This window comes from Scyliorhinus canicula, chromosome 9 (genome assembly GCF_902713615.1).
Source record: "Scyliorhinus canicula chromosome 9, sScyCan1.1, whole genome shotgun sequence".
Taxonomy (NCBI): Eukaryota; Metazoa; Chordata; class Chondrichthyes; order Carcharhiniformes; family Scyliorhinidae; genus Scyliorhinus; species Scyliorhinus canicula.
Window position 1 is genome coordinate 68,341,401 of NC_052154.1, and position 14,905 is coordinate 68,356,305.

At 46.8% G+C, this 14,905-nt stretch overlaps 1 protein-coding gene across 4 annotated transcripts in view; it reads right to left on the bottom strand.

The window, feature by feature from the left end:
- Nucleotides 1-14,905, bottom strand: part of fhod1 (formin homology 2 domain containing 1) — a 483,544-nt gene that overhangs the window by 4,933 nt on the left and 463,706 nt on the right. For all 4 annotated transcript variants that reach the window (XM_038806848.1, XM_038806847.1, XM_038806846.1 and 1 more), the window contains 2 exons: nt 8,652-8,805; nt 7,532-7,708 (listed from right to left, as the gene is read on the bottom strand). In XM_038806848.1, the coding sequence (XP_038662776.1) occupies nt 7,532-7,708; nt 8,652-8,805 (331 nt within the window). The remainder of the gene's footprint in view (nt 1-7,531; nt 7,709-8,651; nt 8,806-14,905) is intronic.

A 14,905-nucleotide genomic window follows, 5' to 3' on the forward strand; every position in this document is an offset into this window, starting at 1 on the left:
AATGCCTCACGGTGCCGAGGACCCGAGTTCGATCCCAGCCCCAGATCACTGTCCATGTGGAGTTTGCACATTCTCCCCGTGTCTGCATGGGTATCACCCCCACAACCCAAAGATGTGCAGGGTAGGTGGATTAGCCACGCTAAATTGCCCCTTAATTGGGGATTTTTTTTAAAGCTGTGGGCAGCACTGTGGCTTCACAGCGCCAGGGTACCAGGTTCAATTCCCCACTGGGTCACTGTCTGTGCGGAGTCTGCACGTTCTCCCAGTGTCTGCGTGGGTTTCCACTGGGTGCTCCGGTTTCCTCCCACAGTCCAAAGACGTGCAGGTTAGATGGATTGGCCATGATAAATTACCCTTAGTGTCCAAAAAGGTTAGGAGGGGTTATTGGGTTACGGGGATAGGGTGGAAGTGAGAGCTTAAGTGGGTCGGTGCAGACTCGATGGGCCGAATGGCCTCCTTCGACATTGTATGTTCTACGTACACTAAATGTTTTGAAAAAATAAAAAAATTCCCACCCCCAAATCCCTCTACGTCTTCATTCTCTCTTCTCCTTTTAGATACTCCAGGAAAACCCACCTCTGTGATCAGCTATGGTCTCGTTATGTGGCTTGATGTAAAATTTTGTTTAACAATGATCCTGAGAAGCACCTTGACATGTTTCACTATGTTAAAGATGCTATGCAAATGCAAGTTGTTGTTATTGCTTTCTGAGAGAATTGAAGTCGTGTCTAAATTGCTCGGATCTATTAGTAAATTTCTTATAAATGTCATGCTCAAGGTCAATGGCTGGCTTTCTTTCTCTATAACAATGGTACAGTTGCATTAAATATGCCAATTTCTGTTGGCAGTTTCAAACTGATAATTAATTGGCTTACCCCAACAGTCAGTATTATGTCACTTATCTTGAAAAAAGGCTTCCTTCAAAGAAAATCGTATTATTACAATGCAATTGATTTTTTTGTATGATTAAAAACTAGTGAGTGTCGCGCCCATAAAACTGAGAGGTGGCTGGCAAAAGGTCAATCGTATTAGGGAATTAATCACATTATCACAACAAGCTAGACAAAGGTGTGAGCTAGTCGCTGCATGCCATGGTACTTTTTATAATCCTGAGTGACAGTTTTCTGTACCCTGAGGAATTATAACAATATGAATAATGCAATGTGCGTACATTTTTTGTTATAAATGCCTCACGAGGTCAGATACTTGGACAGTGAAACATTACCACCACAAGCCAGAATGTTCAAGTCCTAGGGCTGTCGATCACAACAGCTCACATTCCTCAGTGAAAAGAATTCATAACCAAAGTAGGGTAAAAATTGGACCTTGCTGAGAGACATTCCTCTTTAAAGGAGGGAAGATGAAAAAAAAACTTGCAGCACTTTCTGCCTAAACTGTGCCCCTGTTGCAATCCCCTCAGAGGCCCAGCACTATGTTGTATCCAATTCCCCTCAGCGATTGAGGAGGCAGAGCCTCCCCCCTGACTGAGGGGAGCTTCACAGTGTCTCAACCCCAGCCTGGGTGCAGGTCGGGGAGGGTGTCCTTCGCATGAGGAGTTCTAGTATTTTTGGTTATTGAATAGTGTAAATAAACCTTTTTCTTACCCAGTCTACTGTGCGTTCCATGAAGTCTCTTCCTTCGGCTACTAAACTCCCCTGCCAAATGATCACCATTTTAGGACATTGCAAGATATGTAATAGTGAGCGTTCATTGAGGAGAGAAATTTGAGTGTGCTGAGTGCCTGTACCTGAACTTCACTGATTCAAAATGAGAGTGAGCGTGTAACAAAGAGAGGACAAAACTCAAAAAATTCAAGAAGAGACACCTCCTTTGTTGATAATTGGGAAACATCTTTGTAATGAAAGTTACATGAAAATGGATGAATTTAATGCAATTTACATGACCAGCTTACAATGATCAAATTTTCCTATGCCTTAACACATTTTAAATTAGAAGTTTTTCTCAAAATATCAATCTGCATTCATCGACGAGGAATGAAGTCAAACACTATTCTGTATCGGGGACCCACATTCACTAATCCCACATGTAGTCCCAATCTTTATTTTGCATCCAGTAGAATGATTTAAGTGTGGTTTCTACGTCATGGATTTTAACTTCCTACTTTGCTGTCTGTGAGAATTCTTCAACACGATTGGCTGATTAGACTGCCTGTACTGTTGCTGAAGATTGCCACGAATCCACAAAAATGGCACCAAATACATGGTGTTGGAATGGAGGAAATCTACGCTCAAGAATTCGGTATGTTGGCAGCACGGTTGTGCAGTGGGTTAGCCCTGTTGCCTCACGGCGCCGAGGTCCCAGGTTCAATCCCGGCTCTGGGTCACTGTCCGTGTGGAGTTTGCACATTCTCCCCGTGTTTGCGTGGGTTTCGCCCCCATAACCCAAAGATGTGCAGGCTAGCTGGAATGCCCATGGTAAATTGCCCCTTAATTGGGAAAAATGAATTGGGTACTCTAAATTTATTTTTTAAAAAGAATTCACTATGTTTGCAACTTTGCTCCAGGTCAGCAGTGAATGCCAACCCTTCACCAATGACTGCAAAACCTGGGCCGATATTCTGAATCAACTAATGTAAGTCTAACAACTTGCAATTATACAGCACCTTTAACAAAGAAAAATGTCCCAAAGTATTTCACAGAGGTATAATCGAACACAATGGGCTGGATTCTCCCAAAATGAGACTATGTCCCCACGCCTGCGTAAAAACGGTGGAGTTTTACTCCCGAGATTCCTAGAAAAAAGTAAGATGAATTCAATGCCCTTGCGGGGGCGAGCAGAGACCTAGAGTGAATCTCGCAGCTCTTGCTGCGGATACGGGCCCCCGCACCTCCGGTTCAGAGTCGGCGCACAGCGGCGGCCTCCAGTGGCCAAGCCGTGCTCCATGGCAGACTCGGACCGCGAAGCTGGACCCTCCAAATAGTGCCCCCGGTCATCCGCGCACCGGAGGCTCAAACTGTGCACATTTCATCCACGGCCGCCTATAAAGCCACCCCCGGTCTCCGATCCCCCCGCCCCCGACCAGGGCGGCCGTGGATGAAATGTGCCAGCACCCGACCGGCAATAGATGGTAAGTTCCACGCCGTCGGGAACTCAGCCGGTCAGGAGCGGAGAATGGCTGGGCGGGCCTCTGGAAATGGTCCCCCGACGGCACGGTGTACTCCACGGTCGCGCCGATTTTTGGGTCCTGGAGAATCGCCGCCCCGGCGCCAGGCCCGATTATGGCGTGAAAGTGGATTTTCCGCCCTCGTGCCGAACGCGATTTCGGCACGGGGCTGCAGAGAATCCAGCTCAATGTCATTGGCTGTGCAGAATCTACACGTTCTCCCTGAGTCTGCGTGGGTTTCCTCTGGGCACTCCAGTTCCCTCCCACAAGTCCCGAAAGATGTGCTTGTTCGGTGAATTGGACATTCTGAATTCTCCCTCAGTGTACCTGAACAGGCGCCGGAGTGTGGCGACTGGGGGATTTTCACAGTAACTTCATTGCAGTGTTAACGTAAGCCTACTTGTGACAATAATAAAGATCATCAATGGATAATGATGTGTGCGCAGGAAGCATCTCCAGCTGCAGCTCCTAGAAGCCTAAGGTTTGGAAGTGGAGCGACAGCTGAGGCAGAGAGTATCGTGGATAACACATGTAGAGAACCCAACAAGGGAACAGGCCATCTTGGACTGGGTGTTGTGCAATGAGAAAGGATTAGTTGGTAATCTAGTTGTGAGAGAATCCTTGGGGATGAGTGAGCATAATATTATAGAATTCTTTATCAAGGTTGATAGTGAGGTAGTTGATTATGAGACTAGGGTCCTGAATCTCAATAACAGTAACTACAATGGCATGAGGCACAAGTTGGTTGTGATGGACTGCGAAACATTATTGAAAGGGAGGACAGTGGACAGGGAATGGCAGGCATTTAAGGAACGAATAGGTGAACTCCAAAAGTTGTTTATCCCTATTTGGAGCAAGAGTGGGAAGGCAACTCTGGCCAAACTATGGCTTACAAAGGAAATTAGAGATAGTATTAGTTTCAAAAATGAAGCATAAAAATTAGCAAGAAAGAGCAATAGATCTGAGGAGTGGGAGCAGTTTAAAATTCAGCAAACGCAGACTAAGGGATTGAATAAGAAAGGAAAAATGGAGTATGAAAGTAAGTTAGCAGGGATAATAAAAACTGACTAAAAGTTTCCATAGGATAAAGATTGACAAAAACTAATGTCGGCCTCTTATAGTCAGAAATCGGGTAATCCATAATAGGGAACAAAGAAATTGCTGAGGAACTAAATTCTTACTTTGCTTCGGTCTTCACAAAGGAAGAAATGAGTAATGTACCAGAAGTTCTGAGTATTACAAGTTTTAGTGAAGAGCTGAACAAAATCAGTATTGGTAGAGAAATGAATTGGGGGAAATTGATGGATTAAAGGCTGATAAATCTCGAGGGCCTGTTAATCTTCAGCTGAGAGCATTAAGGAAGTGGCCCTAGAAATAGTAGATCCATCGGTGGTCATTTTCCAAAATTCTTTAGCCTCTGGACCGTTTCCTACATATTGGAGGGTAGCTAATGCAAGCCCGCTACAGGTATTCAAAAAGGGAGCAGCCATATAAGACAAAGTCAGCATGGATTTACGAAAGGAAAATCATGTTTGGCAAATCTACAGGAATTCTTTGAGGATGTAACTACTAGAGTTGACCAGGGAGAACCAGTGGATGTGGTTCATTTAGACTTCCAGAAGCCCTTTGACAAGATCTCACATAGCAGATTGCTATGTAAAGTTAAAGCGCATGAAATTGCGAGTAGTGTCTTGAGATGAATAGAAAGCTGTTTAGCAGACAGGAAGCTTTTGTAAGGGGCAACAAAAGAAGTCCAAACCGTGTTGTACAGAAAACAAAACATTTTTATTTAATATGTTAACTATTATGTACAGTTCCAGTAGTTCCCTACTGGGTCTTCTATAGTCGGTGCCTGACTGGCCGACTCTATTTATACTAAGGCACGTGAACTGTGTAAGGGTCCCCCACCCCCTTATTGGGGGAGCTTGTATTCTGCAAGTTCCACGGGTTCATCCCAACCTGTGAGACCCGTGCGGGTTATAACAGAAGCAAAATTGGGCAGCAAGGTGGCGCAGTGGTTAGCACTGCCGCCTCACAGCCGCCGAGGTCCCAGGTTCGATCCCGGCTCTGGGTCACTGTCCGTGTGGAATTTGCACATGCTCCCCATGTTTGCATGGGATTTGCCCCCACAACCCAAAGATGTGCTGGGTAGGTAGATTGGCCACGCTAAATTGCCCCTTAATTGGAAATAATGAATTGGGGATTCTAAATTTAAAAATAAACAGAAGCAAAGAGTTGGAATAAATGGATCTTTTTCCAAATGGCAGGCAGTGACTAGTGGGGTACCACAGGGATCAGTGCTAGTACCCCAGCTGGTCAAATTATATGTTAATGATTTGGACGAGGGAACGAAGTGTATTATCTCCAAATTTGCAGGTAATAATTAGTGTCTAATGTTAGTGTCTCAAGGAGGCTTACATTACAATGAAGTTACTGTGAAAATCCCCTAGTTGCCACACTATGGCGCCTTTTTGGGTACACCAAGGGAGAATTCAGAATATCGAATTCACCTAACGAAACAAAGCTGGATTGGAGGGCGAGTTATGAGGAGGATGCAGAAATGCGTCAGCGCGATTTGGGCAGGCTGAGTGGGCAAATGCATGGCAGATGCGTGTAATGTGGATAAATGTGAGGTTATCCACATCAGTAGAAAAAATAGGAAGGCAGGTTATTGCTTTAATAGGTATGAATTGAGAGGGGTGGATACTCAGTGAGATCTTGGTGTCCTCGTGCATCAGCTGATGAAAGTAGCCCGCAGGTACAGCAGACAGTAAAGAAGGCAAATGGTATGTTGGCGTTCATAGCAAGACGATGTGAGTGTAGGAATAGAGATGTTTTACTGCAATAATACAGGGCATTGGTGAGGCCACACCTGGAATATGGTGTGCAGTTTTAATGTCCTTATCGGAGGAAGGATGCTCTTGCTATGGAGGGAGTGCAGTGAAGGTTTACCAGGCTGATTCCTGGGGTGGAGGGACTGTCATATGAGGAGAGATTAAGTCAGTTAAGATTATATTCATTGAAGTTTAGAAGAGTGAGACGGGATCTCATTGAAACTTATAAAATTCTAACAGGATTAGACAGGGTAGGTTCAGAAAGAATGTGCCCGATGGTGGGGGAGCCCAGAACTAGGAGTCTTAGTTTGAGAATAAGGGGTACATCTTTTAGGACTGAGGTGAGGAGCAATTTCTTCACCCAGAGAGTGTTGAATCTGTGGAACTCGCTACCACAGAAAGTAGTTGAGGCCAAAACGTTGCGTGATTTCAAGAAGGAATTAGATATAGCTCTTGGGACTAAAGGGATCAAAGATGGGGGGGGGGGGGGGGGGCGCAAAAGAGGTGGAATTAGGGTATTGAATTTGATGATCAGCCATGGTCATATTGAATGTTGGAGCAGGGTCAAAGTGCTGAATGGCCTCCACCTGCTTCTATTTTCCATGTATGTTTGTGTATATGAGCCAAACAAGGTGCTATCAGTAGGAGCAGGAAGAGAAGCCATTGGAGGACACATTTTGCCTGTGATTGAACAGATTAAGTGGTATAGTCTAAAACAGCAGAAGAACACTAGACTCAAATTTAGCTGTAAGGGATATTTTAATAAAAACAATTTAATAATTTATGCGCTCGAGTACTTAGGTGAAAATATTACCATTATTACATCAGGCTGTTTTTGTATAGTTGGGGTTCTGATGAAAACAGCCTTATCCCATTCGGAAATAATGGTATAAGAGTAGGTTTGTTTCATTTTTCTAATCTGACAAAGTTTTGAAGAAACAGGGCAGCACGGTAGCACAGAGGTTAGCACTGCTGCCTCACAGGGACTCCGGTTCGATTCCAACCTTGGATTAAAGTCTGTGTGGAGTTTACATATTCTCCCTGTGCCTGCATGGGCAACCTTAGGGTGCTCCGGTTTCCTCCACAGTACAAAGATGTGCAAGTTAGGTGGATTGGCCATGCTAAATTGCCCCTTGTTGTCGAAAGGTTAGGTAGGTTTGCGGGGATAAGACAGGGGAGTGGGCCTAGGTAGGATGCTCTTTCAGAGAGTCAGTACAGACTCGATGGGTCGATTGGCCTCCTTCTACACTGTAAGGATTCTATGTTTTTTAACAAATTTAGAATGCCCAATTCATTTTCCCCATTAAGGGGCAATTTAGCATGGCCAATCCACCTACCATGCACATCTTTTGGGTTGTGGGGGCAAAACCCATACAAACACGGGGAGAATGTGCAAACTCCACATGGACAATGGCCCAGAGCTGGGATCAAACCTGGGACCTCGGCGCCGTGAGGCAACCGTGCTAACCACTTACGCCACTATGCTGCCCTGGATTCTATGATTCTATTATCACTCCTCTCATAGTACCCATCCACCACTGCAGCTCCAATCAATAGAGATAAAGATACTTACAAGATTTCCTATTTGCTCTTGATCTCTTGCGCTCCTTAGGGGTAGATGGCCTCTGGTTGGGATTCTGTGTGACTGATTTTACCAGGCGGTCCATGATTTCATCAGTTGCATCATCGGCTGGACTTGCTGCATCATCCTTTGGAACGGAAGGATTTGGTGGACTAACTCTTCCAATAGCTGCAAAAACGAAAGAGGGAAAAACAAACATTAGTGACAACAGACACTGCACTGTAAATGCAGATTTTTGTAGCATAGTGTGATCAAGGAGATGGCAAAAGTACATTCTTGCTAATCTACTGTGTCTGTATTGTTATATATTGTATTTGCTTCAAATATGTTTAAACTGGTTCACCTGTCGTATCCAACAAACACCAAAACGAGATTCTCATCCCTCTAAAACATTAGTAATTAAGATTAATACGCCTCCAGCATGGATCTGTTGGGAAGTAACATGTCCAATATTGAGTTGACTGAATATAAGGTGGTTCTATTCTCATGCTTAGTCTGTTTGGAATTAGCAAATCTCAGCTATGGTGGCAGTGGGCAGCCACTGTTGGCCTCAGGGCCCCTGTGCTCGGGGAAATTAAAATCAACCCTGCTTCTGGCCCCCAATCACTGTCCACGAATCCTGTTAGCAAAGTACATCTTGTCCCAATGTCAGATGTCAAATAGCCAGCCCAAACTCTCCATTTTGATTCTAAAATGAAAAGTCTCCAATTACACATGACTCTGGAGGGTAACCGTTATCTATGGACCTGTGCTATCAGGTGAGAAAGGTGGGAGCTAAAAGTTTGAGGGAAATTCAACAGTTGCTTCAGTGCCTTAGTGTGGGTCTGACCTCTACAGCTCTGAATCGCATCCAGTTTTAAACTTTCTTAAAATAATCCAAGAAGATGCAATGGAACTGTGCTAAACCCTGAAATAAACCCCACGAATGTTGCCTCAGGGCAGAAAACCAGGGGGGATTTCACCTATATTCACACTGTAAATTGGTGAGCGTACTTGTGCTGGATTTACACAGTCCACGACACGGAGAATGCTAAAATACTCTGCCCGAGTGCACTGAAAAACGCAACATGGACTATCTCACTCCCAATGAAAAATGAGAAACAAAGCTCACATCTGTTGCCTCTACTCCTTCGAGTCTGTGGCTCTGGTACAGTCAAAATATTTTTCATGTTCTCGTGCTCCTCATCTGCTTGCAGGTGGCGATCTGGCGTTTCAACAGTTGGGCTGCTCTCAGTACTACCAGCTGCCGTAGAGAATTTTGCTGTCTGCAATTATTGGCAAAGAAAACAATGGCTTTGTTAGACATTGGCGCATAGTTAGCATGGCAGTGGCTCAGTGGTATTATCTCTGGACTAGTAATCCAGAGCCCCAGGGTAAGCTCGGAGGACCGGGGTTTGAAACCCAACATGGCAGATAGTGCAACTTGAATTCAATACAAATCTGGAATTAAAAGTTTAATCACCATGAAACAATTGTCGATTGTTGTAAAAAACCACCTAATTCACTAATATCTGGTCTGGTCTACATGTGACTCCAGACCCACAGTAATGCTGTTGATGCTTAAAACGCCTTCTGAAATACACTCAGTTCAAGGACAATTAGGGCCAGGTAATAAATGCTGGCCCAGCCAGCGATACCCACATCTCCCGAACGAATAAATAAGTTAACTTGTTTAGTTTCAACATAAAATAGATTTACTCAACATCAAGGTCAAAATGCTTTGGTCTCTTCTTGACACATAAAATAACAATAAAGGGATGGTAAATAATATATATTTTTCCCATAAATTAGAAATATTTGAGGCTTGGAGACTCCATGGCCTTAAGTGGATATAATGTACAATGTTACTTGACTCTTCATTGATAGGTGATTTGTACAAAGAGTTTAAGTTTCAATAGTATATTATGAATATACATGCTTCTTTGTTGTTGTTTTAGTGTGATTCCGCATTGCTTTTAGAGGGAAATACCCGACACTCAGCTTGTTCAAACAATGCAAACGAGTAACAGGCATAGCCAATATATGTAGCTGAAATAGTAGGCTACAAGTCAAAAGGAGATTGTGATCAAACCACGGTACTCTGGTCAGATTGCTGTCCCTGTTCTGATTGCCAAGTCACAAGGGAAAGACTCCAGTCTTGGAGACAGTGGAGAGAAGGCTGATAATATGCCAAAAGAACCCTCGGCTGTTTGGCCTTAAAAGGAGGCATATTGCAGTAAACTTGGGAGTTATTTTTAAGATGGTTAATGGTATGGAAAAGTTAATGGAAACCAATATTGCAAGATTTGGGCAGCGAACACAAGTTCAAACCAACAAAAGGAAATTTAACACCAACAAATACCCATATACATATCCACACACACACTCTTCCCCTCCCCCACAGTGATGGAGGTAAAAACATGATAATTCTTCAGAGCAAAATGCAATGGGGATACACAAGGGTTTTTCTCGATGGACTTGCTAAGACAGTCCAAATGGCCTCCCTCATTCACAAGTACTTTGTGACCCCTGAAAATCAAAATCTAATCTCCACTGGGATTTTCCCTCATCACACAATCAAAGTCCACACATCATATTTTAATTCATTGGTCTGTTTAAATTATTTGTTAGCGACATGTATTTGCCTTTGTGCCCCCTGTTCGGTTGCCTCGGTCTCTAGCCCTTGAGCCTGCCTGCCTGCCCTGCGACCTCCTGCTCTCCAGGTGCTGGGTGTTTCCTGGGTGCCGCCGTTGGTTGCTGCTGGAGTCTGTGCTCCTCCAGCACTGTAATAAGCAGAATTGCCAGCTCCACTGGCACAATACCGATCTCAATTGGTAAACTGCAAAGGATGAGAAAAAGAGAGATACCTCAACTGCTTAACTTCAGTAACCTTCCCATACCCATTGTTCTCCCGGTTCTGGAAGCAGCCAGTTCTACACCTTGTCCGGCAGCTACCACTCACTCACATCTCAGGTGCCCTTCCATCTCCATTGCTTGATCAGCCCAATCAATGCCCTCGCCCCTTCAGAGTCGTCTCTGGCCTTCCATCTGGTTGTCTGCTCCCTTAATCTCTACATCACTGGGGACTCTGACAGGAGGTTTCAAAACTTGCCCATCCCGCAGGGCCAGGGTCAACTGGGTGGTCCTGTCCACCTTGAGGGCTCCTGGATCCTCAATGGCCGGCGTTGGGGTCCGTCACTTATGCAGACAGAGCCCTCTCGATCCTGTGCATCTAAGCGTTTACCCTTGAATGATGAGGTAAAACCCCTCTTCTTGACTTTGAAAACATGAGCTGCTGACGTTGTTAAGGGTTAACTCATGAGGGCCAATTAGTTTAACGGGCATGAGTCTCAGGAATGTTAGAGAGCACAATGACTTGCTGCATTAGGGATAGGCAAGGCTCATACGCACCCTTCTTACTCAGGCTGCATCATCCCAAGGTTCAGCACTGTCAAGCCTTTACACTTAAGACTCCTGGACAGCCACCCCAGGGGCCCCTAATCCACTCCCAAGCCCCACCTAACTCCTCCAGCACCCCCTTCCCATGGTGGAGCTGTGCAGCGGGCTCTGTCCCCTTGGACTTCCTGGTGTTAGGTGGAGAGCGGTGCTCACCTCCTTCCTCACTCTTGGATATTATCTTGCCTGGTTTCCGTTTTTAAGAACCAATAGTAATTCATGCCCATGTGACATTACCCCTGTTGGTTAGGAAGATTTGATTTTAACCTCGCCAAGTACATTATAATGCATTCAAAGAGGTGCAAATCAGTTTGCGCCCTGGCCTGGTGTGAACCTGACCATGTCTCCGGCGAGGGCCTGGGAACATCGCGTTGGAAATCTTGCTGGTGCAAATCATGACAGGCGCTCGCAGTTAACAGACCCGTTAAATCCCGACCACTTTCAATGTTCCACTTCGGTGACAACGCTCCTTTAATCTGACAGGTTTCACTTTTCCTAATTGCAGTGTGGTTTCATTTGATGAAAGGGAATGGAATAGCCCCATAACTATGGGAGCGAACTGTGCATCACGCAACCCTCCCCCCCCCCCAACCCCCGCCATCCCCCTGCCCATCATCCACAGACCCTGCAAACAGAGGGCCATTGGTCAGGCAATCAGTGCTACAATGTGGTCGCCCTTTTTCTGAATTGTGCTTCTTGCAGATATGCAACACCATTTGGTCTCTGATACATGTTCCCGCAGTTTGGACGAACCAAACATATTTTCTGGGTATCTAATGTTTTGCAAGCATTTGCATTCCTGATATGTAATTAACCAAAGGCTGCATGTGCAGTGGCAAATGTATTTGGAATAACTGAAACAGATCAAAAGGTATAAGCAGTTCAAATATAATCTTGTATTGAACTCAGCACAGCCATTTGATCTTTTAAAACAAACAAACAAACAAACAAAAACTCTCTTTTAGGTCAGACTGACCTCACCAGAATAACTCAGCCTAGAGCCAATGTTAAAACAGAGTCGGACATTTTGCTATTTGGTGTCTAATTAAAAAAGTAATCAGACATGGCACAGGTTCCTCAGTTTTATAGCCAGAAATCCCTCGAGTGCAGCAGGAAAAGTTAAAATACTGTGTTTGTCACCCTGACCTACACACTTATCGGAGACCCCACAGTTCTTGTTGAATTTTTTCTGGGTATAAAATTAAAATTGTTTGAATGTCAAACTCAATTCAAATTACACAACGAACTGAAATTTACAATTAATTTTGAAGGAAAAAAAAACAACTGGAAGGAAAAGCGGAAACATCCGAGCCAGATGAAGAGTTAAGTTTGGGGAGAGTTCATTAGCCAAACCATGAGACGAGCGCTCCAAAGGTTTCAGCCTGCTCCACAACAATCTCAGAGGGAAAAACACGCAAGGAATTACATAACCAAATCACTGGTCTCTCTGGGCATTGGCCTCGTGCGGCGTAATACAGTGTTAATTGGTCCACTTAAAGAGGCCCCATGGATTTAAGTCATAAATGAAGGCTCGCTCGCTGATTCGCCAGTACCGCGCTCGTAAGGTCGCATAGCACTTAAACATCTCCTGCACAGCCAACCCGCCTTGCAGCCATGGCACCAAGATGACCGGCCCCAGGATTTGGAGACACAGACCTGGGCAGGCTTGTAGAGGTGGTCAAGGCCAGGAGAGATGCCCTGTTCCCCCGAGGGTCCTGGAGGGTAAGGCACAGTGCAGCCAGTGCCGCCTGGACTGAAGTGGCAGTGGCCATCAGCTCAGGCAACGTGACCAGGAGAACAGGCCTCCAGTGCCACAAGAAGGTCAATGACCACCATCGGGCTGCACGTGTGAACTGGCACTGCCCCCCCCCCCCCCAAAAAAAAACCTTCCCATCCCCATGTGAACCACTCCTCCAACCCTTCCTTCCCACACCACCCCCCCACCACCACGGTGAACCATACGTGCAGCTAACAATGCCCTCTTTGTGTCCCCGCAGGAAATGTTGTCCCAGAACTGTCGAGAGAGCCCAGACTGGTGGCGACGTACCGGACATCTGAATCTCCACCACCTTCGAGGAACGGACCCTAGAGGTTCTGTGGGTGGTCGAGCACCGAATGGTCACCAACGCCTATGTCAGCACAAGCCCACCGGGCCCTATCCAGATGGACTGTCAAACGCGAGTTGCTCATGCCATTCAGAATGATCAATCCCTCCCACTGACCACGTGTCATTCCCCCGTGGGACCCCCCGCACAGCCCATCTGGGGTGGTTCCCGCCTCCCTGCCTCCCATGAGACCACCTCAGAGGGGAGCTCCGAGGATGCCACCATCAATGCGTCACAGCTGTCATCCCCACCCTCCACCAGCGCAGAGACGCACACCTCAGTGGGAAACATTTGCCGGGCTTCTGGGGCACATTCTGGTGAGCACCGCACACTTACAGATGCACATCAGGTGGAGGCAGAATCTCCCAGGTGAGAGAGCAGTCAGAGGTCTTCTGGATCCCAGGACCCAGCTGCATCGCAGATGCTCAGCCTCTGGGACAGGTTTACCGGAGCCAATGCAGACCTTAGGGTGCGGTCGTGATATTCAGAGGGAGATGTCAACGATACTACGGCAGGTCCTAAGTCGACAGGCGGAGCCCCAGAGGCTACAAGCATAGGAGATGGCGCTGACAATGCATGACACCGAGGCCAACACAGCTAGGGTGGCGACTGCAGTGGAGAGACTGGTGGATGACATTGGCACCATGAGTGGAGGCGTCCAAGGTGTGGCTCAGTCAGTGACAGCCATGGCTGAGGGCTTTGGTAGACTTTCCCACCCGCTAGCGTAGAGTTTTTCAAACTCAGGGTTTCGACCCGCAGGTGGGTCATGGGCGGGTGTCAGGAGGGTCACGAAGCGATCAATTGTGGCACTCCCAATCGTGAGAAAAGCGTCCAAGAACCGCGACCGGTTTTTAGGTTGAGAATGGTGCCCTCGTCTGCCAGCAGCCGCAGCATTTTGTCTTGCTCCTTCTGATTGACACCCACATTATCCAATCGGCGATTAGCTTTCGTAACGTCATATCCGACGTCTAACTGTTCCGCTGACCAATTAGGAGGCGGGGGCGGTGAGGGACACGGAGAGCGGCCGAGTGAAGTTTGTGTGAGGGGTGAGAATAGCGGATCGCGATACTGGGTGTTCACTTGGTTCCACAAGTACTTCACAGGGAATGTTTGAATGTTTGAAATCTCTGCAATCTTGTCACTATAATGGTGTATTATAAGTTATCAGTCTTCACAAATAAAACTCATGGGACACCATGTGCTGTTTAAACAAAAAGGAGAATGCTGTCCACATGCACGCCCCCTCAGGCAGATCTGGTGCCCAGCATGGCAGACTGCCACCTCCCAACGTCAGTGCGCTGTCCCAGTACTGCCACCTCCCAACGTCAGCACGCTGTCCCAGTACTGTCTCCTCCTGACGTCAGCGCGCTGTCCCAGTACTGTCTCCTCCTGATGTCAGCGCGCTGTCCCAGTACTGTCTCCTGACGTCAGCACGCTGTCCTAGTACCGTCTCCTCCTGACGTCCGCTCGCTGTCCAGGTACCGTCTCCCCCTGACGTCAGTGCGCTGTCCCAGTACCGTCTCCCCCTGACGTCAGCTCGCTGTCCCAGTACCATCTCCTCCTGACGTCAGCGCGTTGTCCCAGTACCGTCTCCCCCTGACGTCAGTGCGCTGTCCCAGTACCATCTCCTCCTGACGTCAACTCGCTGTCCTAGTACCGTCTCCCCCTGACGTCAGGTCGCTGTCCCAGTACCGTCTCCCCCTGACGTCAGTGCGCTGTCCCAGTACCATCTCCTCCTGACGTCAGCTCACTGTCCTAGTACCGTCTCCCCCTGACGTCAGTGCGCTGTCCCAGTATCGTCTCCCCCTGACGTCAGCGCGCTGTC